Source organism: Drosophila mojavensis, unplaced genomic scaffold (genome assembly GCF_018153725.1).
Source record: "Drosophila mojavensis isolate 15081-1352.22 unplaced genomic scaffold, ASM1815372v1 contig_80, whole genome shotgun sequence".
Lineage (NCBI taxonomy): Eukaryota > Metazoa > Arthropoda > Insecta > Diptera > Drosophilidae > Drosophila > Drosophila mojavensis.
Genome location: NW_025318906.1, coordinates 14474029 through 14496314, shown reverse-complemented (window position 1 = coordinate 14496314; position 22286 = coordinate 14474029). Strand labels below are relative to the sequence as shown.

Genomic DNA, 22286 nt, shown 5'->3' with positions numbered 1-22286 from the left:
GATTTATCAACTATCTATTATTATATAAATTATTATTATTTAAATAAAAGTCGAATCGAAAGCAAATGACTGCAGCAACCAAAAAATGTGCCGAATAAAATAAAATATTTTATTGCTATGTACTTAAAAAAAATTATAAAACAAAACCCTTTTACATCTTTAATCAATCTTAATCCCATGTTATGTTTTCTTATTGTCAATATATAAACAATATAAATGAAAATAATACAAATTATATAAAATAAATCATGTCTTAATCTAAAATTAAATCAACAATTTTTAGAGAATTTTTACTTTTTGTGAACATTTTCCAGCTACAAATAAAAGCTGAAAACATTTTAAAAATATTTTAAAGTTATTTTACATCAAATCTGAAGAGATTTTCTAGTTTTGTAATTCAATTTAATTTGTCATAAAATTTGTATATGATTTACAAATTCATATAAAAATTTTATGACAAATTAAATTGAATTACAAAACTAGGAAAGCTCTTCAGAGTGCAGATATGCCCCACTTTAAAAATAAACCCAGGAGCAATTCAATGTGTCTCCAACTCCATTGCCAGCTGTTTATTTATGTGTGTCGCCTGCAACACGAAATGTTGCTGAGATCGGCAAATGCTGTGAATTGTGTGCGATGCGACAATTGCAACTGCAACTACTGCGGCTACCTTTTTGGGCGCACTTATGCAACTGTACATTGGCCATAATAGGGCATAATTATATATACATATATATAAATATACATATGTGTGGAGCCGACGCCCGAAATCTGTTGCGATTGTTGATCAATGGAAAGCGCCAAGACAGGAAGCGCGACTGAGTGACTGATGACAAAAGGAAGTTTGCAGAGTGCAGAGATATCAATTTGCCAATTGGCAAGCGTAAAGACAACAAATACTAACAAATATATGGAGCTAAGTGAAAGATATCCGCAAGCAGGCAAAGTTCAGCAACATTTGTGCGGCGCCTTTAAATAAATCAGTTGCAAAGACTGGCTGAGGTGGGGATTAGGGATTTACAAAGAATAGCCGCCTTTGTTGGCTGTCGAGTTGTTGTTGTTGCTGTTGTTGTTGCTGCAACACCCACATGCAAGAGCAAACGCTGGCAGCTGGAGTGCAGCTATTTTTAATTAAATGCAAAATATGCGCCCGCAGCATGTTGCCAGCCAAAGCTGCTGCTGCTGCTGTTCGCTAGCAACATGCTGCGAGCTTAAATGTTGCCGATGTCGACGCATTGCCTCAAATGTTGCCCGCGCTCAGTTGGACACAAAACGCCGGCGCGTCAAGTTGAGCGAAGGGCGCGCGCGCGATTCCCTTGCATGATGTGGCATTTAAAAATAAAAATATAACGAAATAAAAATAAGAGAAAATAAAATAGAAAGAAGCAACAACCAAAATACAAAATGAGCAAGAAAATGTGGCACAAAATATTCAAATCAAAGTCGCAGAAGCAGCAGCAACAGCAGCAATTGAGTAAAATCAATAAGCGTCACAGTCGCGGCATCTACGAGGAGTATCAGCAATTAAACGAGCTGCTCAATGGTGAAAAATCGCAGGCCGGGCGCTTTTCCAGTGAAAATGAAAATGAAAACGATAACGAAAATGGCAAAGCCAACGGCAACGGCAGCGGCAGCGGCAACATCAATGTATTTGAGCAGCAGCCGCTGCAAAGTTCTTTCAACTCGCTGGCGCTTAGTGAGGCGCAACAGCAGCAGCAACAGTCGCAGCAGCAGCAGCAACAGCAACAACAGTCGCAGCCGCTGTCAACATTTTCGCGCGTACGCAACACCTTCTCACTGCGACGCAACAGCAGCAACAACAACAACAGCAGCAGCAGCAACAAGAAGCAAACGCCCAATGCCAAGTCAAGTGAGTCGGCCACGCCCACGCTTACGCCCACAGCTGCGGGCGCTGGCCAGCTGCAGCATGTTTTGATTATAGTCAATCAGATCGATGTCGCTGCAGCAGCAACAGTTGCCCCAACAGCACCAACAACTACAACAACAACAACTAATACCGCTACTAATTTGCATGCCAACCAAACAACAACAACATCAAGTAAATTTCTAGCAATTGATCAACTATTGTTTGTAGCTGTTAATTGTTTAAATGATATAAATGATTCACTCACTGAGCGATTGTCAATTTGTTAATGGGAAAGTGGCACAGAGTGGAGAATATCGTAGAGACATCAAAGTTGAGAAAGGCTGATGGAACTAGGAATGTTGCATCGAGCCTATGTGATATATACTTTCATCCATTCTAAATTTTTTAAGAGACATATTATATAGGAAGTATAAATAGTCTATGTGCATTACCAGTTATCAAAATTTCAATTATTTTTCAGTCTTAAACTCTTAACATAAACTAACAAACTTAGTTAACAATCTGTCTGTTTACTTTGCACTTAACTTAAGTAACTCTCATTTATATCTAACAATATTTCAATTCATTTTTCATTTATCTTAAGTAACTCTTAATATTGCTTCAATTTTACCATAATTGTTCAGATTTGTGGTTTAATCTCATTGACGGTTCTGTGTCACATTTTGTTGTGGACCTTTCGATGACTTTTTCCAACAGTCTTATCAGCAAGAATACAATAAATGATGTCATCTATATTTACTTTTCGTAAATTGACAAGCAAATTGAAGAGGGAGCCTTTACTTGCAGGAATACTTTCAGTAAAGCTTCTAGGCAATATATATATAGAAATATATGCATATACATAAATAAATGTAAATATACGCATATGTCTAATATATATACTCATATGTATCTACTTTCTAACTGTACTTTCCAGTTCTTATGCTACTTTCAAACTGTCGCAAGTTGAAAGTTCAGCCCATATAAGCACCAAGAATATGTGTCGCAGAACCAACTCGTTGGCCAAGGTCCCAGCTATATAAACATGGGCTATGCATGAAAATGTTGCCTCACTCTAAATTAATGGAGGCGCGTCCGAATTAAATGTCTTATAAGCTTGCCCAATGCTAAGCAATAACAATTGCTGCAAGCTCTCAGATCTCCGATCTCAGGCAGATTTAGCTGGCATAGATTATAATTGTTGGGAAATACTAGGTCTTGGGAAATATAATGGAAATATAAAATCTTATATTATGGTAGTCTATATCATAAGCTGCTAATATATAATCAATTATTGTTATTTAATCATACCTACTAGAACTGCTCAGAGCTACTGATCTTTCCCAGTATTCTACCATATCTTTTTTTCCTCTTAACTTCTACTAAGGCACGCACAATATATTTCCAATTATCCATACCTTTTATTGTTAAATTAGATTTGATCTACTAAACTTACGAACTCTTGAACTTTGAGCATTTCTACAGATGTTTCTTCTTCTTCGTTTGCTTTTGCTATCTTTACGAATCAAAAATCTGCTTAGACTCCAGAGACTTGAGACTTGGGCGCCCTGCTGCTGCTCAGTCAGTTGTGCCTCTTTTTGGCGTTGCATTTTATTTATAAAACTCAAGTGGAACTAGTTGAAAGATATGCATAGAGTATATAATCTTATAATGGCCAGAGTAGCCCTGCAGCCAGTACATGCTGTCTGCATTTGGCAAAGGCGAGTTTGCTAAGCATCATTAACATATGTTTGTATTGTGGTGCTGCTCGAGTGGTGCTGTCATGTGCAACGAATGCCCCACGCCCACACCCACATCCACACTCACACTCACACTCAGTGTGGAGCGGCAGCAGTCCATCCATTGAGGCAGTCACTCACCCACTTCTCATCGGATTACGCATTGATTTGAATTGGAATGAATGCGAACGAGTCGAGCTTCGAGTTCCCTCAGCTCTGAACATGTTGCAGAAATTAATGCGTGTCGCTGATATATGTTATCGTTGGGCCTGTGCGCATTATAATTGGATTCTCTCGGAATTATTATTGTTATATTGGCACCCAGTGTGGCTCCTATGTCATTATTTCCAGTGAAAGACAAAAGAGCGAGTTCCTATTACATCGAAATTCTCAACGGCTCACGCAATGTTTACCTGGCGCCGACTGGCACAGGTGCCACGACTTTATAATTGTCTATATGGGAGTCTAGTAATAATACATGTTCGTTTTTTTTTTTATAAATAACCTATTAAAGACGAGTTTAAGCCTAAGTCCTATTTGTATTATTTTACCACTCATTTAGTATTTATAGGACTGAGTCTTAGTATTTATGGGTCAGATAGCTATGATATGCATCCACAAGATCTGAGCTCTGAATGCTTGGAACTGCATTTGCTGCTTACCAACTGCAGCAATGTCTTTTCTGGGCTGTCCATCTTCTGGGACTGGAGTCCTTTTTATGTGCTCCCATAGAGCACTGTCCTCATTGCTCTTGTTTCCCGAATAGAAATATTGGTAGAAGTATTCATATGAGTATTTATAATCATATCCATTCATCCGGAGAATCTTCGATGTTTCGTGCTAGGCTTTAGTAGCCCTCATTGGAAAAGAGTATGATTATTATTAGTATAAGTATTCCATCCTAATATAAACTAATATTATTTCTTAGCTTGCAGCCCAATATTATATATCCCAATATGAATATAAACATAATTAAGCTTCCACAAAGTTTTGTTAAAAAAGACATAATTCAAATTAAAGCGCATCCCCCAAAATTCAGCTCTATGAACAAACAAAACCAGAGATTCTCTCATTGTTATTTTGGGTTCAAATTCAGTAAATCAAGAAGTCAAGTGAATCGCTATGCCGTGCCGTGGGCTGAAACGCTCGCCAGAGCACCTGTGAGCGCAGTTTGTATCTTCAAGATACAGATATAATAATGTCGCCCACCAAAATCGCAACGAACTCAACAGTTTGGCTCAAACGAGCTGCCAAAGTTGGACATTACAACATTTCATGCGGCAGATAAATAAGAATTTATGGGCCAATCGCACAGTCAGAGGCAGCCAAATGTAGTCACAATCCAAATAATAAGAATAAATTATTACTGAAATGTTTTTATCTATTTTTTTTATTTTGTTATATATAGTTATTTGGTCTTTTTAGTTTTTGTCTATTGTCTTGCCAGTCTGAGAATTCACAAGTTAACTAAATTTTGTTGCTGCTGCTACTGTGACAAATGATGCCGGAAAAGCAATTTGTTTACGAAAAGCAAAGCAACGCCATTCCATGGAAATGCGACTGGCATGCGATATGAAAATATTTGCCATGCAGCAAAGTGCAACTGCAAAGTTTTAGGGTTTCTGGCCCAAGTCTAAGCCGTGCCACTTGGCCAAAGGCCAACAGTCTGCAGACGGACTTGGCATTTTACTTGGCTCTGCCTTTTGATTTTCACTTCACTTTCTTTTCGCGCCTTCAAGTTGACTTTAACATTTGCTGCAAGTTCCCCAATGAAATTGGCAATGATTTAGAGCTGGAATTTAGAATAAGGAGTATTATATCTAATCTAACATATATGCCTATCTATAAATAGAACTTACTACAGTTCTGATAAATATCGTTCTACTTACCCAAAAAAACACTCTTGAGTTAAATGTATTCCACTCAGCTCTCCACACAACATGCATTGCCTTTAAAATCAATTTGACTTGAGTGGAAATCTCTTTTGAACGAAGAAGGCGAGCTCAGTTAAGTTTTAGATTTGTTACTTTTGCCGAGAATTGTAAAATTTAGTTTTTAGGTTTCAAGCCATACAGAATCTACTACAGTCTCTACAGACATTGCAAAAGTTTCCCAACAACAACATCAATCGAAGCCTCACAATCCAATAATAATTCAAATCCATTTCTTAATTTCCAATCCATTGTAATCAACTACGAACAACAACAACAACAGCCACAATGGATTCCGATGGCAATTTGGATGATGAGCCAGTGGGTCCCAAGCCGGGTCCACTCACCACAGGCTTCTCCGAGATCATACAGGAGCAGGAGGTAGTCTCTAGCAGCCAGCTACTAGCCTGTCCCAACTGCAGTCGCACCTTCAATACGAATGCACTGCGCAAACACGTCGTCGTCTGCGAGAAGATGCTGAAGAAGCGCAAGGTCTTCGACTCGTCGCGTCAGCGCCGTGAGGGCACATCCCTGTCCACCTATGTGCTGCCCAAGAATTTCGGGCTGCCCAATGCAGAGAAGGCGCCGGGCGTACACACACCGCCCTCAGCCAGCCGCGAGGCGTCCACCGTATCGAGCAGCGGAGTGCCGAATGAGGTAAGCAACCGAAAGACGGTGCTCCATATTCCATATTCCATATTCCACTATTTATTCTATACTCTATATTCTACATTCCATATTCTATATTTGCAGGCCTCGCCACTATCGATACGCCGTAAGAGCAAGACGGATATGACGCGCGCTTCCCTGCGCAAAGGAGCCGGCGCCACTGCAGCTACCGTTGGTGTTGCTGCTGCCGGTCCTGCTAATGCCGAGCCTCAGGCAACATCAGCGGCATCTGCAACCGCTCCGCCAACATTGAGCCGTGATCGTACACGTGCCTCAGACCGTTCCATTACCAGGCGCATCAAGGACACCGCCACGGAGCACTGTCCGCACTGTGAGCGCAACTTTAATATCAAGGCTTTCGATCGTCATGTGGAGTGGTGCAAGGAGAAGGCCATTCAGGCGAACATCAAATCCAACAATACCGCGGAGACAAACAAGGCCAAGGAGCGCATGGAGGCACGCAAGAAGTATCGTCCCCCCAATCTCAAGTAAGTGAACTTTTCTACCTCACCTTTGCAACTCAGTGGCTTTGCTTTATCTTTCATGTTATTCCTATTACATATTTATCAATTGTATTGTTTCAAATCTTTCAAATTTTTCCCTTTGCTCTCCCCAGAACCAAGCGCTCTATCAATCGGGACAAGTACTCGGGTGCCCAGGAGGAGCACTTCGAGCCAGAGCCAGTTGCCACGAAGCAGAATTTAATGACACTCTCCACGATGACGTCGTCCGTACAAAGTGATAAGTGAGTATTATTTATTCTTAGTGTAAATCATTTGATTCGTAGACTAGCTAAACCAATCTGATTGGCCCATCTGGCGTTGCTATGGTTGTCGTTGATTGATTGACTAATTCTGCAGTAATGTTGTGCCCAGTAGACACCGTCGCGTAGTATTTGCTCACAAAGTATTCGTAGGACATGATCTTCTTCGATATCATCCATTCATCCATTGACCCCACTCCACACCCAACATCAACTTAGCTCACAAAGAAATGCACCGCAGCAACGTCCAGGAACGCCACAAGGATTCGATGCACCCAAGGGGAAAGCATCGATGGGCCAGAGCAAAGCAGGAGCACGCATGCTCACCGAGGAATCGTCGAGCGTTGTCTACCACGAGCATGGAAGACGCAAACTGCAGTACGATGCTTGCCAGGAGATCGATGAGGCCGTGGAGCGCCTGCGTCATCCATCCTACGAGCATCTGGCCCAATTGGATTGCGTAGAGGCGGCGCACCTGCAGCCAGCCCGATCCCATCGTCGACCCTCGCCCCATCGTTCGAAGTTCGACTCTACCGAGTGCATGGCCGGGCAACCCCAAGTCACGATGACTTTCGAGGAGCTCAACGGGTTGATCAAATGCAAAGGTAGGCTCGGTAACAATTGCAGACCCAGCCTAACTGAGCCAGTGGAATCGGCATCAAGTTATCTATTTTTCTTTTTTTTTTTTTTTTGTGTAATGCTCCACTTACCACTCCGTCCGTCCCAGAGCCATAAGGTTCATAGGGTTCTGCAGGCCCCATGGCGTGCCTAAACTTAATTAACTTCAAATGATTTCATAATTAGTTTCCTAAGCTGCGGAACAATTTGATGGTTCGTAATTAATGCGCAGCGTATTTAAGCACTTAGACGATCAGCCAACCATAGAGCAGCATTAGTTGCACTCCATAGGAACCCAGAGAGTTGGAAATAGTTCACAGAGTGGAGAATAGCTAGAATATAATTGATGACTAGCATTAGTATAACTGTAGCAGAAATGGATAATACTCAGATGTGGGAGAGATCTAACTGGGCTTTTGCAAAGTAAAAACAAATTAAGTTTAGGTATTGAAGAATAGGAAAAGAGAAAATTCATTTGGTTGGGAGACTTAGGGAGATTTACCAGAAAGTCCGATACATACATTCACTTAGATATCTGTCTTATGAATCCCAAACTTTTAATACGCACGCTGCACCACCACCACCACACGCAGGTGCCACAAACATTTGCAACATTCAAATGGATATTGAGGAGCAGGTGGCGCCCAAGGTGCGCACATCCACATCGCTGGTGCGTCAGGCGCGTCGCCGCATACGCACCCAGGAGAACCCCAATATTCCTCTGCGCCAGCTGGAGCCACCGACCGAATTCATGGATCAACATCATCATCAACGTCAGCGCTCGTCGCACTCCCCAGCCTCGTTCCGTCGCATTTCCAATGATCGCTACTCGGGGTCCGAGAGCGAGGATGCTTTGCCGCATGCTGAAATACAGATTAAGATGGAGACGAGCACCATCCAAAGCCTGAGTCGACCGCGGAAGCGCATTCAGCTGCCGGTCATCATAAATAGCTCGGAGCCAATGCGCGCTCTGCCTCTGCCTCTGCCACCGGCCAAGCAGAAGCTAGAGGCCAAGGCCGACAATTTTCTGCCGGCGATCGATATGAAGGGCGAGGTGCAGGCGGAGATGAAGTCTGATGAGGAAGCTGAACAGGATTACGATGAGGAGGACATAGAAGTTGGCAAGCTGCTTAGCAAGGCCAAGCTACTCGAAGGCCAATACGATGACGATATCGATGACTCTGTCTACGGCGAGGTGGAGCCGCCCGCGGCGCCAGCCAGCGTCAAGAAGCGCGCGACACCAAGCAATGTTAGCCGCCGTCTGGTAGTGCTGGAGCAGGACGAGGAAGGCACCATGTACATCAAGGCACCGCGCTCTCCAACCAATAGCAAGAAATCGGCCAAAGCGCCCATCAAGAGGTTTGTTCCTTAATGCCCCTCCCCACAGACGACAGCCAGGCGACGCACAGACTGGGCGGGTTAATCAGATCTCTAGGATCATAACCGCTTAATTGTTCCGATTGCTCTATTCTATAATTCTTTTTCTTCTAAACAGCGGCCTCAATCCGTCGACTAGCGACAAGTACGATCCGTTTCTGTCCGCCAAGCGCCAGCTGGAGGAGCTCTGCTCGCCCAGCACACCACCCGACAACGAACCACTGGTCCACACAACAGCCACACCAGCACCCACACCGACAGCCACACCCACAGCGATCATGTCCACCTCGCTGACTAGCTCGCTGGGCAAAGCGACGACGACATCCACGACGGCGCCAAAAGGCACGCCCACATCCAACTTTCGACGCACTTCGTCCCTGCGCGGACCTCGTCGCACACCATTGCTGCCCAGTCGTCCGCTCTTTGCCACCAACTATCGGCCCACCATTCAGCGCGGCCTCTCCGACGAGGGTCCCATCTCGAGCAACTTCCTCAAGCCGGAGGAGTACGACGAGATGCCCGTGCGTGCTGCGTGCGGCAATGATTTCCATAGTCCGCGCGTTGTGCGCCGCGATACGAGCAACTCGAATCGCAAGCAGCAAATGAAACTGCCTCTTGGTGGCGACACTGAACCGGACAGCACTTCCACGTCCAAGCAGCAGCAGCAGCAGCAAGCGACGCCGGCACGTAACGTGGCCAAGACGGACTCCTTAGCCGTGTTCCTCAAGTACGAGCACGAGCTGGAGCAGCTGAATGCGAAGGCTGCGGAGGTGGCTGCCAATAGCAAAGAGCTGAGCAGCAAGGAGCTCAAAGACAAGAGCAACAATCTGAGCAAGCAGAACTCGGCCAAGAGTCTAAATGCCAACTCAAGCAGCGGGCAGCTGCCGCCGCTAACGACGCCCATTTGTCCGCCAGTGGCCAAGGAGAACAACGAGAATGTGGCGCATAACTTTGCCACGCCGCTGCGCCTGGACCCCATCGTCAAGCCGCCACAGAATCTGATCAACAACAGCAACAACAACAACAATAACAACAATGGTGGTGGCAATGCGGCACCGTCGCCCATCAAGCTGGAGAGCATCTTTGGCAACAATCGAATGGCCGATTACATAGATCCCAAGCTGATCAATCCTTGCGATAATCTCTTGGTGCAGCAGTCATCCACTGGCTCCTCCGACGCCAGCTCCACGCCACAGCAGCTATCGCAGAGTCGCAGCAGCTCGCAGTCAACCATAACGATGGGACAGGAGCAGCGCCGTCATTCCGGCGAGGCGCGTAATCTGCTAAAGCGTAAGATGCGCCTCGGACGCAATCAGTTTTTGTACGATGCTTCGCCAGAGGAGGCGTACATCTCGTCCGGCAGCTGCGCTGATGATGAGGCCAATCGCTCATCGCTGGAGTTTGACGAGCAATGCTGGCAGCAGCAGCAGAAGCAGCTGCTCTCCAATCCACTCAAGGCAATGCCACTGACGCTGCCCAATATGCCTGTGCTGCCCACGTTTGATGACTTCGACTTTGAGGAATTTCTGTCATCATTCGAGAACGAGAATGATGACGAGCAATTTCCGCTGTTCCGCGACTGTCGCGAATTCCTGCTGAATCGCACGACGAGCCGACACCGCTCGTTCCAGAAAGCGACTTCAACACCACAGCCACAGCCACAGCCACAACCACAACCACAGCCACAATCCCGTACACAGACACAACCACCGACGCCGACAGCCACACAAAGACCAGCGACGACCTCTGGCATTGGGTCTCAGTTTATAACGCCACCTAAGACCCACTACTATACTTCCAGCACTAAAGAGCCTCATGCCCACAGGTCCAATTCGAATACATCAATTGGCAACGAATCATTCAAGTCTCCACAGGCCAGCACTGGCTCCTACAAGACACCAAATGGCAGCGGTTCCTACAAGACATCGCCGACTAGCGCCTTCAAGTCGCCGTTGTCCAGCAGCGATGAGAAGCTCGACCGCCAGCTGTCGAATGTCTCCGCCACCAGTAGCAGCAGCAACTGCTACGTGGAGAAGACGCAGAAGTCTGTGGACGAATCGAAGAAACGTGAAATCTTTATTAGCATTGAAACAGAGGCCAATGCCCAGGGGCGTTCGCCCATATCACCGGACTCTCTGCGTCACATGGTTGGCAATGCACAGACGCCCATTGATGTGTTGCATATTGAGAACGGCAACGAGCCGGAGCATGCCAAGTTCAGTAAGATCAGCGACAACGAGGATCAGATCGATGATGAGACTAGTCGCGCTCATTATCCGAATCGGCTGAGCCCAGCTGTGACCTCGCCATTGCCCAATGTCGAGGCAAACAATGCCAAGAATGTGATAGAGAAAATGCGTAACGATTTCAAGCAGCTCGGCGAGGAGGCAAGCGCCTCGGTGCGCCGCGATATCTTGCAGCGTCAGGAGCAAGCGCAGCAAAAGCAGCAGATGCCAACACAGCAGGAAGTAAAGGGAATGACGCCATCGCCATCAGGAGATTCAGATGAGTTAAGTAGCCTCGATGGATATCCAATGTCCTCATCGCAATCGTCACGTCGTGGCGGTAGCTCCAAGCTTAGCACCGACTCCGCTTATGGCAGGTTAGTTAAAATATTTTAAGTGGGATTATCACATTAATATAAGCTAAACATTTTTAATTTTATTAAACCTTGTCCGTCCGATTAACTATATATGGGGACGTTAATTTTAACAGCAAATTTGTAAAGTTAACAGTGCTGTACAGATAATATAGTTTACTTACGATGGGAACGACTTATATCGATAAATGACTCGCATGCAAATTTAAAGTTACTTTGATAAACGATATTTCTTTAACTCGTTACTTAACCGATTTTTGTATTACTTTTTATTTGCAATCCTACAGCAGCAATTCTCCATACTGTCTGTCCCGTCAACGCTCCACTGAGCTGCAGTCGAACATGAGCACACCGCGCACACCGAGTCAATTGCGTCCACACACGGCCAGTGGAGCCATCGCAATGTCCACCAAGCAGCCCAGCAACATGATGGATGCCTCAACACAGGCACAAAGCAACTATGGCACATTGAAGGCGCGCCAGCGCATGTTTGCACCGAATGGTCTCGGCATTTGTAACGATTCTGGCAATGGCAACATGGAATATTCCAGCAGCAGCTCAGAGCAGCTGATGCAACAGCAACAGGAGCAACACCAACAGCATCACAAGCAAAACACAAATTACAACTACATACAGCAGCCACAGCAGCAGCAGCAGCAATCTCAGCCTCAGGTAGCCAACAATAACAGCAGTAACTATGAGCTAAACGCATTGAACTTAAAGAACAACAATTGTAATAGTGTAGGTGTTGGTTTAACACCTACAACATCTCAGCACTCGCTGCAAAGCAACAATTCGAATGTTTCTGTGAAAATGTCCAAGTTCTGCCACGAATGTGGCGCCAAATTTGTGCTAGAACACGCCAAGTTCTGCATGGATTGCGGCGTTCGACGCGTCGTGCTCTAAGCTCAACAAAAAAATAATTATACATACAGACAAACAAATACACACACACACACATGTACACACACAGAGACACAAATTTATACAAAGCGCTGCTGAGGTGGGAGGGCTAACCTGGGTTAGTCAAGTTGAAGCGGTTAGTGGGAAACGTAGTGGAGGTTCTTATACCAAATGTAGTTATTACATGAAAGAAATTTTTGAGAGATCATCGATATACATATATATATGCTTACTTAAATATATATTTTAATAATAATAAAAATAAAAACAATTTAAAAAAAGCAAAACTTAAAAAACGATCAAACATGCAATATTAATTATAAAATTATTAACAGGCAACATGGCATTTGTTTTCCAATATTTCTTAATTTTATAATAATTGGAAATGTTATTTTCTTGTCATTTATTAAAGAAATATAACAAAAACACTTTTAACCAAGTTGTTGATTAACAAAGACTGAACGAATTTAAACAAAAGTAAAAGCGTCGAAAGCACACGAAATAAAAAGTCGAAAGCGAAACGAAATCAATTACTAGAATATATATATATATTATTAAAAACAAAAAAAATAAACATCTTCGAAATCTAACGCAAACACACAACATTGTATTTGTATTTTGTAAACAGTTTACTAATTTTATAGTCACTGCTTAAATATAATCGTATATACTTATATAAACACTATATTATTTAACTCGACTTAAAAAAGAAAAGTGAAAAATAAATGATTTTGCTTCACACATGTATTTCAAATTGGTTTATAATTGTTTTTGAGAATGTTTGGTAAAATTATAAAGGTATTTTCAAATTACAGAAAATTCATTCTTGGCATTCACTAAAACTAAATATTCAATTCATGGATGTCATCCCAATGGGATTATTAAAGTTGTTATAAAATTCATGTTTTTTATAAGTACATTTTCTTTCTTCACAGACGTGAGAGAACTCTCGACAGGCGTCCGAATTGTAAATTGTGCTCCAAGGATCCATTTACATGACAGCACATTTATATATTTATATTGTAGATTATCTTAATCAACACTTAAATTTCTATGATTTATGCACGCATTAAAAAAAATTAAGAATCTACGTTGAGCTGATCCAGCAACTTTAATCTTGACATAAGTAAATATATACTGAACAAAAAAATACAAATATAAAATGGCAACGCAACAACAACAAATATTGAATTGTTCCAGTTCAACAAAATGAAGGCTTGCCAATTTGATTTTAGAAAATGGGTTGGAAATTCACGTTAGGATTAATACTTCTTAAAGAGACGTCGAATGAATTCTCTACTTGAAAAATAGTCAAAGAGAGCTGTAAATTAGTAACTCATTCTGAACTTACTGCAACTGCAGCAGCTTTTGTTTAGTGAATTCTGAGGCTGCAGCGCAGGCTATTAAGAAGTTGGAATGAACCGTAATCTTCTCGGGGCTAAGTAGCGTTAGATTAGCCATGGCGCTGTTTAAATTTCCTACAGATATTGAGTTGGGACTATTACTTGACTGAATCGATGTACTCGAGCTGCTGCTTTCAGTAAGCGATTCAGTGGCAAACGAATCGCTCCTGTTCCTGCTCTTGCTCTTGCTTCTGTCATCTGTGGAAGAGTCAATTTTAATATATTTGTAATCGTTGTAGTTTATTAGCTTACTCGTTCCATTTCCATTTCCATTTTCATTTGCTTTTGCGCCATGCGGGCTCTTGGGAAAAGATACGGGAATATCTTGTGGCATTTTTGCATACCAAAAATTATCTTCCTCATCCGATTCACATTGATCATCAACAACATCGTCGTCTTCGACTAGATCTTTGAGGAACCGTGGACGCTGCTCTCCATTCCTCTTCTTGAAGATGTAGTTGCCATGCAACTTGCACTGGTGGATGACGTAATTGATGTCGCGATGATGGCGCAGCGTCACCGGATTGCCAATAAGTATCATCAGGGACTTGGCGCGCGAGAGGAGCACATTCACGCGACGTGGATTACGCATGAAGCCGATGTTGGCAAACGAACGCACAAGCGTGGCAATTATAATGGGCTTCTCGCGTCCCTGATAGTTCTCGACGCTGCCCACCTCCACATCGTAGTAGCCCTGGTCGCGTAGTAGCTCGTTGAGGAGCTTACACTGTGCCGCATAAGGTGCCACGATGCCAATATCCGTCTGCTGTATACAATTACCGCCGCCTAGGCCGAAGCTAAGCAAACGCTTGACATACCAGCAGACCACCTGTGCCTCCAGCATATTAAGCGAACTAGTGGAGTGATCCTCGCGTCTGGTCACACCATGTGTAGCTTGGAATAAAATCGGGAAATTGGAATTGGACAGCATTCGCCAATTGGCCGCTAAATTGACCTGTGACGGCGGCGCCTGTGCTATGAGCTCATTATTGTAGTAGAGCTTATTAAACAATCCGACAATGGCCGGATGGGATCTATAGTTTTGACGCAATCGTGTCTGCAATGTGTGATCGTAATTCCCATTGGCGTCCACTGCGTACATTTCGCAACGGAGCAGACGCTCCATCAGCGAGTGGCGTAGGCCCAGATTTGCAGCACGATTATTCTTAATAACGGCGCCCAGCTGCTTGTGATCGCCCGAAAGAATCACATGGCATTCCTCCTGCTGCTTAATGCCCACAATACCAACGAGAGCCTCGGGCTCCGTTGAAGCGCCAGCCTCATCGATGAACACGTGAGTAAAGAAATTAAATTTACCAACATTATCTGTTACCAGACGGCCCACAGTGCACAATGTGGCGACAATTATGCCATATTTGCGCAGCTTGTCCACACGCAAGTGCTCGTACTCATGCTTGGCACAATTGGAATGGCTTAGGAGCAGCGGCTCCACCGAATTTAGTCCCTTGGCGTAGACAGAGCGCGAGAACAGACGTATTAGCTGATGTTTCAGCTCGACGTCCTCGGTGACCAAACGCGACTCTTTAGCCCGCTTCATCAAGTGCGCCTGCAAACGTTCATTGCTAGCGAAATACTTGCATATTCTCACGGCAATTGTGTCACAGGCTGAGTTCGAACCAGCGGTAACAAGAATACGGCTTCGCGGCTGTCGAAGTCGCAACTGTAGAATGGCCTCGACAATGGTTGTTGTTTTGCCGGTGCCTGTAAAAGCAAAATGCAGAGATTGAGATAGAGGCAGAGATAGACGGAGAGGCTGTCTCTCATATACCTGGAGGTCCAAATACAATGTAGGGCCCTTCTTTGCTGGGGCCATTAACGATCTGATGTACTGCCTGCAGCTGCTCCATGTTGGAGGCAATGGTATCGTTGAAGAGAATTAAATTAGATGATAGATTCACTCGGGGCATCACGATCGGCAACGGCTTAGTCGGAAATAAATAACGACGTAGGCAAGGACTCTCCTGCAACAACTGCATCGCACGATACATAAAACGAAATGCTGTGCGGCGAGAGCGCAGAATTACAAAGTAAGGTTCCGTGAGAGATAAGTCCCCGTTAAGAGTGCCTCTTTTGAATTTCAGTTGAATCGAAGTGCGCGTCACTTGCTCAACATTGGCCACGAAACGGCGCTTTGGATTCTTTGATGGCAACGATTCGTGCTTATGCGGTAACAGTGAAAGTATGGCATTTTTGGACGGAGGAGCTTCCTCCAAGCTAGCCTTGGGTATTAGCACTGCCTCGTCCACATTTGGAACAACCACGTCCTCTATATTGATATCTGCTTTACTACAAACCACAAAGCTATAGCATAGTTTACTGATTTTTCTCAAGTAGACTTTGGGCTGCATGAGCTGAGCATAAAGCTGCATGTTAGAGATATCCTCTATGTTAAGCAGTGTGCTCAGCACTGAGCAAACATTCTCCGAGTCTAGCTGCTGCGTCTTCAAATAAGAGCTAAAAGTTTTGTTGTCTACTGCGAGGCTTTCGTCGTTGAAGTCAGCGCTAATGGCCTTCAGCATGTTCTGACTAGGTTCATAATATGGCAGCTTGCGCATTATGCCAATAAATCTACAAATCAAAAGGGCATATTTTCAATTTGAAATCATCTACATACATATGTACATATATATACTATATATGAAAATAGAAACGCACTTTTGGGCTTGTTTTTGTTCCTCATCGTCTGAGCTCATAATGTCGTCCTCATCGTCGCTAAACTTCTTCCGCATGCGTCCGTTTCTCTGAATCTGCTCCATTTGCCAATTTTTTACCAGGTTGGCTATTTGTGTTAATTTGAAATTCATCTGCAAAATAATCCAGAAATAAAAAATATTGTAGATGGCTTCGTTAAAGACTTTAATTACCGTGTCCAATTCTTCTTTCAAGTTGCTCACGCTCATTTTGCAACTGAATATTATATATAGAAACACAAAGACAATACAAAAAGAACAAATTTCACACGAAATATACAAAAAGTCAATTTCAACCGAAGACGCCACAAGTACCGTTACCGGCGCCATATGGAACTAGATCTGACACTGCTCAGCTTCGATCATTGCATAGAAATGCAGAAATTTTAATTTCTTTGCAACACTGTGCTTTAAAGCTAATAAAGTTACAGCACTAATGAACGGTTACAGCAACTCAACCTCGACGCACTTTATAAAAAAAGCCTTTTCATAATAAAAGTAAAAAAAAAAAAAAAAAACAAAAGAAAAGTTTATTGTCACTTAATAGACTTACATTTGAAAAGGCGAACCAAAGTTGAGGGCGCGCTCCGATATATGTGAGTGAAGTTGGCAGCAAATTTATTGGCACGTTAACTAACACCACCAATCGTGTTTCTATGCGACCATGTTAATATATCGATATCGATAAAATTATTATTATTTTCGTTTTTGTTTGCAACATTATTATGATTTTGGAAAAACTGGCTATTGACCAGCGTATGCAAACGCAAAATCTTGTACATATGCTACAAAATAGAGAATCGGGCTACACACGCAACAAATTAAGTCAAGCGCCCCAGCTATCGTACGAGCGCCAGTTTTACAAAGCAATTACGCCCTGCCTGACAGTTGGAATCGTCATACCTCCTGTTTACCTGCGCAAGTTTACTCCGGATGGTAGCAAATTGCTGGGTTTCTCCCATGATCAGCGTTCATTTATTGGTATGCTAAAGATATTTAATTATTTGCGAATTACAAGGAATATTCTTTGCAGTATACGCATACAAGGGCATCGGCGCGGCCGGCGTAAATCAGTTGTTCAGTGAAGCTGGCGTGGGCAGTAGCGAAACGTTTACCGGACCACACAGCCAGCATTTGAGAAACACAGTATTTGAGAAGCTGTTCAAAACGAAATACGTACTACGCCTTTGTCAAGGCGAATCGGCACGTTTCTATCTGCATCGAGAGTTTAGTGTTTTCCTCGATGACAGTCGCTATGTCCTGCTGGCCGGAATGTACGTGCTCCAGGGCTACAATTTGGCAGTCTCTGAATACGAGCGCTATCCGGACGTCTTTGACAAGGTCGATCCCTTCTCCTATATATTCTATGTTGTGGACCTGCAGAAGGGCGTTGTTACCGACGAAGTGCTTCTGCATCAAGAGTCAATTTGTTTATCCCACAATCACGGCATCTCGGTGCATGGACATACTATAGCAATCTTATCGCGTCTGCGACAATGTATTTATATTTATGAATTGGTTAACGGTCGACTGATTAAACAAGAGCACGAAATAGGTCCAAGACCGCTCCACTGCTGTTTTCAGGATGCGTCGTCGATGTTCATGGTGATGCTGGATGTGAACACCTTGCTGCCAATTACACACATTAAGCAGCGAGTACTGAGCTTTCTCTACCGTCAGATCGAGCCAAATAGTCCTCAAGCGAATCAAGAGTATCAGGAGTTTTACAAAAATTTTGAATTCGTGAGAAAGAAAGAAACACTTTTAGCTACATTTGTTCTTAACTCTTTTTTTATAATTTCAGATAGAAAATATGATTATTGAAAAAATGCAGCTGGTGGACAACGATCTGCTGTTGCTGCGCTACGAGGAACGGCCGAAAGACAGCGAAGTCTCTATGCTATTGACGGGCGAGCCACAGCCACCGCGACGTCTCTATGTCTTTTATAGCATGACCAGCGAGGATGTGTTAGGAGTATACCAAGATGATTCTATAGACTTGCTGCAAATAGTTGTGCAATTCCATGATAAGCTATGTAATGTGCGATCTCTACAAACGGGCGATGCACCGTCGTCCCCATCCTCGCACTTCTTCATGCAACAGAATTGGAAAAATAACAGCAAGTCACTGTCTTTCATGCGTCAGGCGGCGCTTCGTTATAATCCGACTGTGCCCGTCAGCACACAGAGTTTCTCAACGTCTCCATATCTCAATCACAATGTGTTTAACTATGATAATCTACTCATCTCTCCTCTTGAACGTCCCAAAGCCTGTTCCACAGAGCCAATCGTGTTCCGGGATCGTGCTACCAATTTGATCAAGTTTCGTTTCAACACGAAGGCGCAAAGGCCACCCAGTCAATTCACTCCGCGCGAGCTATGCGCTTTCATCTGTCATCCATTCGAGCCGTTGGTTATTAGTATACAGAAATGCATGCATGTTTATTCCTATAAATTACATATTTACAACCACGAAACAATTGTTCAACAATTTTACAATTAAATGTAAAACTGAACTAAAATTCAAGGTAACATATAAAGTGATGTTATATAGTTTAATGCTCGGTTTTGTATATAAACGTTAAATAATTTGTACTATTAAAGATTTGTTTTTAAAACATGAATTTTTGAATTGTTTGAAATAATTTTACTGCTGTTAATAACATTTTAACTGAGGAGTTGTCAATATCGATAGATTTTCCGTTGAAATTTATCGATGCTTTAAGCATTTCTAGCAAGAACATATGTTTTCTGTTTACTAGCAAAACGCAGAAAAATGAGCGAGAATCAGAAAGCCGATAAGGAGAGAAAAATTAATGCAAATGAGGTCTTAATAGAGGAAATTGATAGTAATGATGTACCAGAAAACGAGCTGGCGCAGTTTGAGGTGACGGAACCATTGCGCGTCGTTGAAATAATTGACTTGGATGACGAGGACTCTATGCCGCCGTCCAATGAAGCCCTAAAAGCGGCTGATGAAGAAGGCGCCTTAATTAGACGCTATGTGCAGGGCGTGCAGTGCCTTGAATTTCCTGACTTCTGTACCAAGCTTGAGCCTGGCGATGAAGAGGATGACAGCGAGGCAGCACACTTGGCGTCCAAACAGAAGCATGAGAGTTATGAGCAAGTACAAGAGGAGCCCAGTACAAGTGCTGCCGCTGCGGCAACCGCTTCCAAGCAATCAGCACCGCCGAAGACGCAGTCCAAGGGTTCGTTTGGTCGCGCCGCAGCTGGTGGCAGCTTGGGACGCCGCAGCCAATTGAGCGCCGCCTTGATGGGCCTAATGGGCGAGGCGAATCTCTCGTTTGCATACGGTCGTTTCGATGTAGCCGAACGAATTTGTATGGAAATCATACGTCAGAATCCGCTGGCCAGCGAGCCCTTCTACACGCTAGCCGAGATTTACGAGAATCGCGATGAGGTCAAGTTCTTGCACTTCTCCACAATAGCAGCGCATCTGAATCCGCAAGATCGCGATATGTGGATACGTATCTCGGATTTGCTGGTGCAACAGGGCCACTTGACACGTGCCCGCATCTGCTACACGAAGGCCATCAGGGTATTGCCCAAGGAGTATCTGCTGCGACAACGCAAAGCGCAGCTGCTGGAGCGCATGGGGGAGACAAACGCAGCCATGTTTACGTATCTGAAGATGCTGCCGCTGATGCCGTCCAGCGAGTGGAGCTTATGCCTCTCCACCGGCAAGAATGTGGCACGCTATTTCCACGAGCTAAAGAAACACAGCCTCGCTCTGGAGGCCATGGAGGGCACGTATGGTGTGTGCGGCGACCGCTTCACAAACGAGGATCTCAACATCTACCTCGAGCTGCTCATACTCAATAAGCAGTATATCAAGGTGTTGCGCTGTCTGCGAGAACGCACCAAGCTGGAGTTGGAGACGGAACAGGAGAGCCTGGAGCTTATCTACTTTTGCCAAATACCCGACGACTATGTGCCCGAGCTGCGCGCCAAGCTCTGCGTCAGCCTGATCCACATGCACGCGCACCATCTGCTCGGCTACATTGTGCAGAATGTACAGGAGTATATAACGCCCACGGTGGATCGCGTGGAGTTGTACATGGACATCACCGAGGCTTTGATGCAGGAGCATAAGTATGCGGAAGCCATCGCCCTGATGCGACCCATCACAGACTCCGATTCCTTCGATTGTCCCGCCTTTGTTTGGCTGCGCCATGCCGAGTGCTTGCGTCAGCTGAATCGCACCCAGGAGGCCATCCAGAGCTACGAGCGGGTTGTCCAGCTGGCTCCATACTGCTATGAGGCCAAATTTACGCTGTCGGCGTTGCTCAAGCAGCAAGGCCGACCCGAGGAGGCAGTCAAGGCTCTGGAGCAGTCAGGCGAGCAAGAGGGGCAGCCACTGCATGCGCGTCTACTGTACGAGCGCTGCATCATGCTGCAGCAGATCAATCGCATCGATGAGTTCCTCGACGTGGGCTATGTGCTGCTCAGCCGGCACTCGATAAAGCTCAAGAACCGCGAGGAGATGATGGCCGCCTCGAATGGCGGCGGCGCCTACAACACCGAGGGCCTCAAGGCCATCTTACAAATGCGCAGCCTGGCTGATGTCTCGGGAGGTGCCGATTCCGAACAGCATGTATGTATATTTTGAGTATATATCTATGAAACTTATTTGACTATATAATGATCTTCAGGAATCACAGAAGAAATCCGCACCGGCCAATGCAGAGGGCTCCGATCTGACTATCAAGAACGAATACGAGTTGTTCCTGGAGCTGGTGCGCACGGCGCATGCGCATGGCATGCACAGCATCGTGGAGCGCATCTGCTTCGCCATGGTGACGACCAGACGCTTCACCTACTACCACTATGAGATTGAGCGCATCATGATATTGGGCTGTTACTTCAATCATGATTGCGCCATTGCCTTCTCCTATCTGCGCGAGCTGATTGCCAAGCACCCGGAAATGATCAACTTGTGGAACATGCTGTCGCTGATGGTGCAGCAAGGCGACGAGGTGCGCTACTTTCGGTACGCTCGACGGCTGCTGGAGCGCCATCCCAAGGTCACCCAGCCCATGCGGCTCTTCCTGGGCCACTATCATCTCAATTGCAGCTCGTACAAGTATGCGCTGAATGCCTATGTGCCCATATTACGGGAGCAGCCTCATCCGCTGGTCGCTCTCTCTATAGCTGCTGTCTTCAATCAGCTAGCGCTACAGAAGAAGGTTCTGCGCAAGTCGGCAGCTGTCGCCCAGGCGGTGGCCTTTGCCCTGCGCTATGCGGAATTGCGAGCGGGCTGCAGTGTCAAGGGCAGCGATGTTCCAGATACGTGTGCTGCCCAGCAGGAGATCTACTACAATATTGGACGCATCTATCATCAGGCAAACATTCTGCATTTGGCGATTGATTATTATGAGCGGGCCTTGGCCGCGCAGCATCCGCTGATAAAGCAGCACGAGTCGGTGTTGGGACTGCAGCATGAGGCGGCGTTCAATTTGCATCTCATCTATCGCAACAGCGGCAACAAGTGGAAGGCGCGGCAGTGTCTAATGCGTTATTGTGTTGTTTAATTAATTAAGTTTTAGTTAATAAAAATGATACTCTTTAAGTTTTAGTTATAACTTTTAATTTTTTTAATTTCGTAATAAAAATGATACCCTAACTTAAGATATTCAAATATGTCATTCTGTTAATATTAGCTATGTTAACATATTGCTGTTTAAC

The 22286-nt window shown here is 44.5% G+C and overlaps 4 protein-coding genes and 1 long non-coding RNA gene across 9 annotated transcripts in view; 3 read left to right on the top strand and 2 right to left on the bottom strand.

Moving 5' to 3' along the window:
- LOC6579897 (putative uncharacterized protein DDB_G0277255) overlaps window positions 1-12737 on the top strand; it is a 29676-nt gene extending 16939 nt beyond the window's left edge. For 2 of the 5 annotated variants that reach the window (XM_032730623.2, XM_032730624.2), the window contains exons 3-7: window positions 5821-6194; window positions 6291-6694; window positions 6823-6951; window positions 9083-11566; window positions 11851-12737. In XM_032730623.2, the coding sequence (XP_032586514.1) occupies window positions 5821-6194; window positions 6291-6694; window positions 6823-6951; window positions 9083-11566; window positions 11851-12469 (4010 nt within the window). In that variant the 3' untranslated portion in view covers window positions 12470-12737. Of the gene's footprint in view, window positions 1-1397; window positions 1871-5820; window positions 6195-6290; window positions 6695-6822; window positions 6952-7188; window positions 7575-8180; window positions 8947-9082; window positions 11567-11850 lie in introns of those variants that run through there. The other 3 variants (XM_032730625.2, XM_032730622.2, XM_032730621.2) reach the window with 3 other exon arrangements.
- Window positions 4970-5820, bottom strand: LOC122757741. The gene is made up of 2 exons (XR_006357874.1): window positions 5496-5820; window positions 4970-5398 (listed from the first exon to the last, which is right to left on the bottom strand). It is a non-coding gene; the product is annotated as an uncharacterized LOC122757741 (long non-coding RNA).
- Window positions 12738-13195: 458 nt separating the features above from the next.
- LOC6579896 (helicase MOV-10) lies at window positions 13196-16948 on the bottom strand. Its single transcript, XM_002005733.4, has 5 exons — window positions 16755-16948; window positions 16546-16694; window positions 15659-16458; window positions 14122-15591; window positions 13196-14067 (listed from the first exon to the last, which is right to left on the bottom strand). The coding sequence occupies exons 1-5, from the start codon at window positions 16908-16910 to the stop codon at window positions 13814-13816; spliced, it is 2829 nt and encodes a 942-aa protein (XP_002005769.2). The 5' UTR covers window positions 16911-16948; the 3' UTR covers window positions 13196-13813.
- Window positions 16949-17263: 315 nt separating this feature from the next.
- Window positions 17264-19200, top strand: LOC6579895 (DET1 homolog). Its single transcript, XM_002005732.4, has 3 exons — window positions 17264-17561; window positions 17614-18323; window positions 18385-19200. Exons 1-3 carry the CDS (start codon window positions 17306-17308, stop codon window positions 19081-19083), a joined length of 1665 nt encoding a protein of 554 aa, XP_002005768.2. The 5' UTR covers window positions 17264-17305; the 3' UTR covers window positions 19084-19200.
- A 115-nt stretch (window positions 19201-19315) lies between these two features.
- On the top strand, window positions 19316-22229 carry LOC6579894 (general transcription factor 3C polypeptide 3). Its single transcript, XM_002005731.4, has 2 exons — window positions 19316-21195; window positions 21254-22229. The coding sequence occupies exons 1-2, from the start codon at window positions 19357-19359 to the stop codon at window positions 22130-22132; spliced, it is 2718 nt and encodes a 905-aa protein (XP_002005767.2). The 5' UTR covers window positions 19316-19356; the 3' UTR covers window positions 22133-22229.
- Window positions 22230-22286: the final 57 nt, after the last annotated feature.

Coding starts and splice junctions, on each gene's coding strand:
- LOC6579896 (XM_002005733.4), bottom strand. CDS start 16,910: ATGGCGCCGGTAACGGTACTTGTGGCGTCTTCGGTTGAAATTGACTTT. Junction 16,459..16,545: donor GAACAAAAACAAGCCCAAAA/GTGCGTTTCTAT, acceptor TTTGATTTGTAG/ATTTATTGGCATAATGCGCA. Junction 14,068..14,121: donor TGGAAATGGAAATGGAACGA/GTAAGCTAATAA, acceptor ACTCTTCCACAG/ATGACAGAAGCAAGAGCAAG.
- LOC6579895 (XM_002005732.4), top strand. CDS start 17,306: ATGATTTTGGAAAAACTGGCTATTGACCAGCGTATGCAAACGCAAAAT. Junction 17,562..17,613: donor TGATCAGCGTTCATTTATTG/GTATGCTAAAGA, acceptor TATTCTTTGCAG/TATACGCATACAAGGGCATC. Junction 18,324..18,384: donor TTTACAAAAATTTTGAATTC/GTGAGAAAGAAA, acceptor TTATAATTTCAG/ATAGAAAATATGATTATTGA.
- LOC6579894 (XM_002005731.4), top strand. CDS start 19,357: ATGAGCGAGAATCAGAAAGCCGATAAGGAGAGAAAAATTAATGCAAAT. Junction 21,196..21,253: donor GTGCCGATTCCGAACAGCAT/GTATGTATATTT, acceptor AATGATCTTCAG/GAATCACAGAAGAAATCCGC.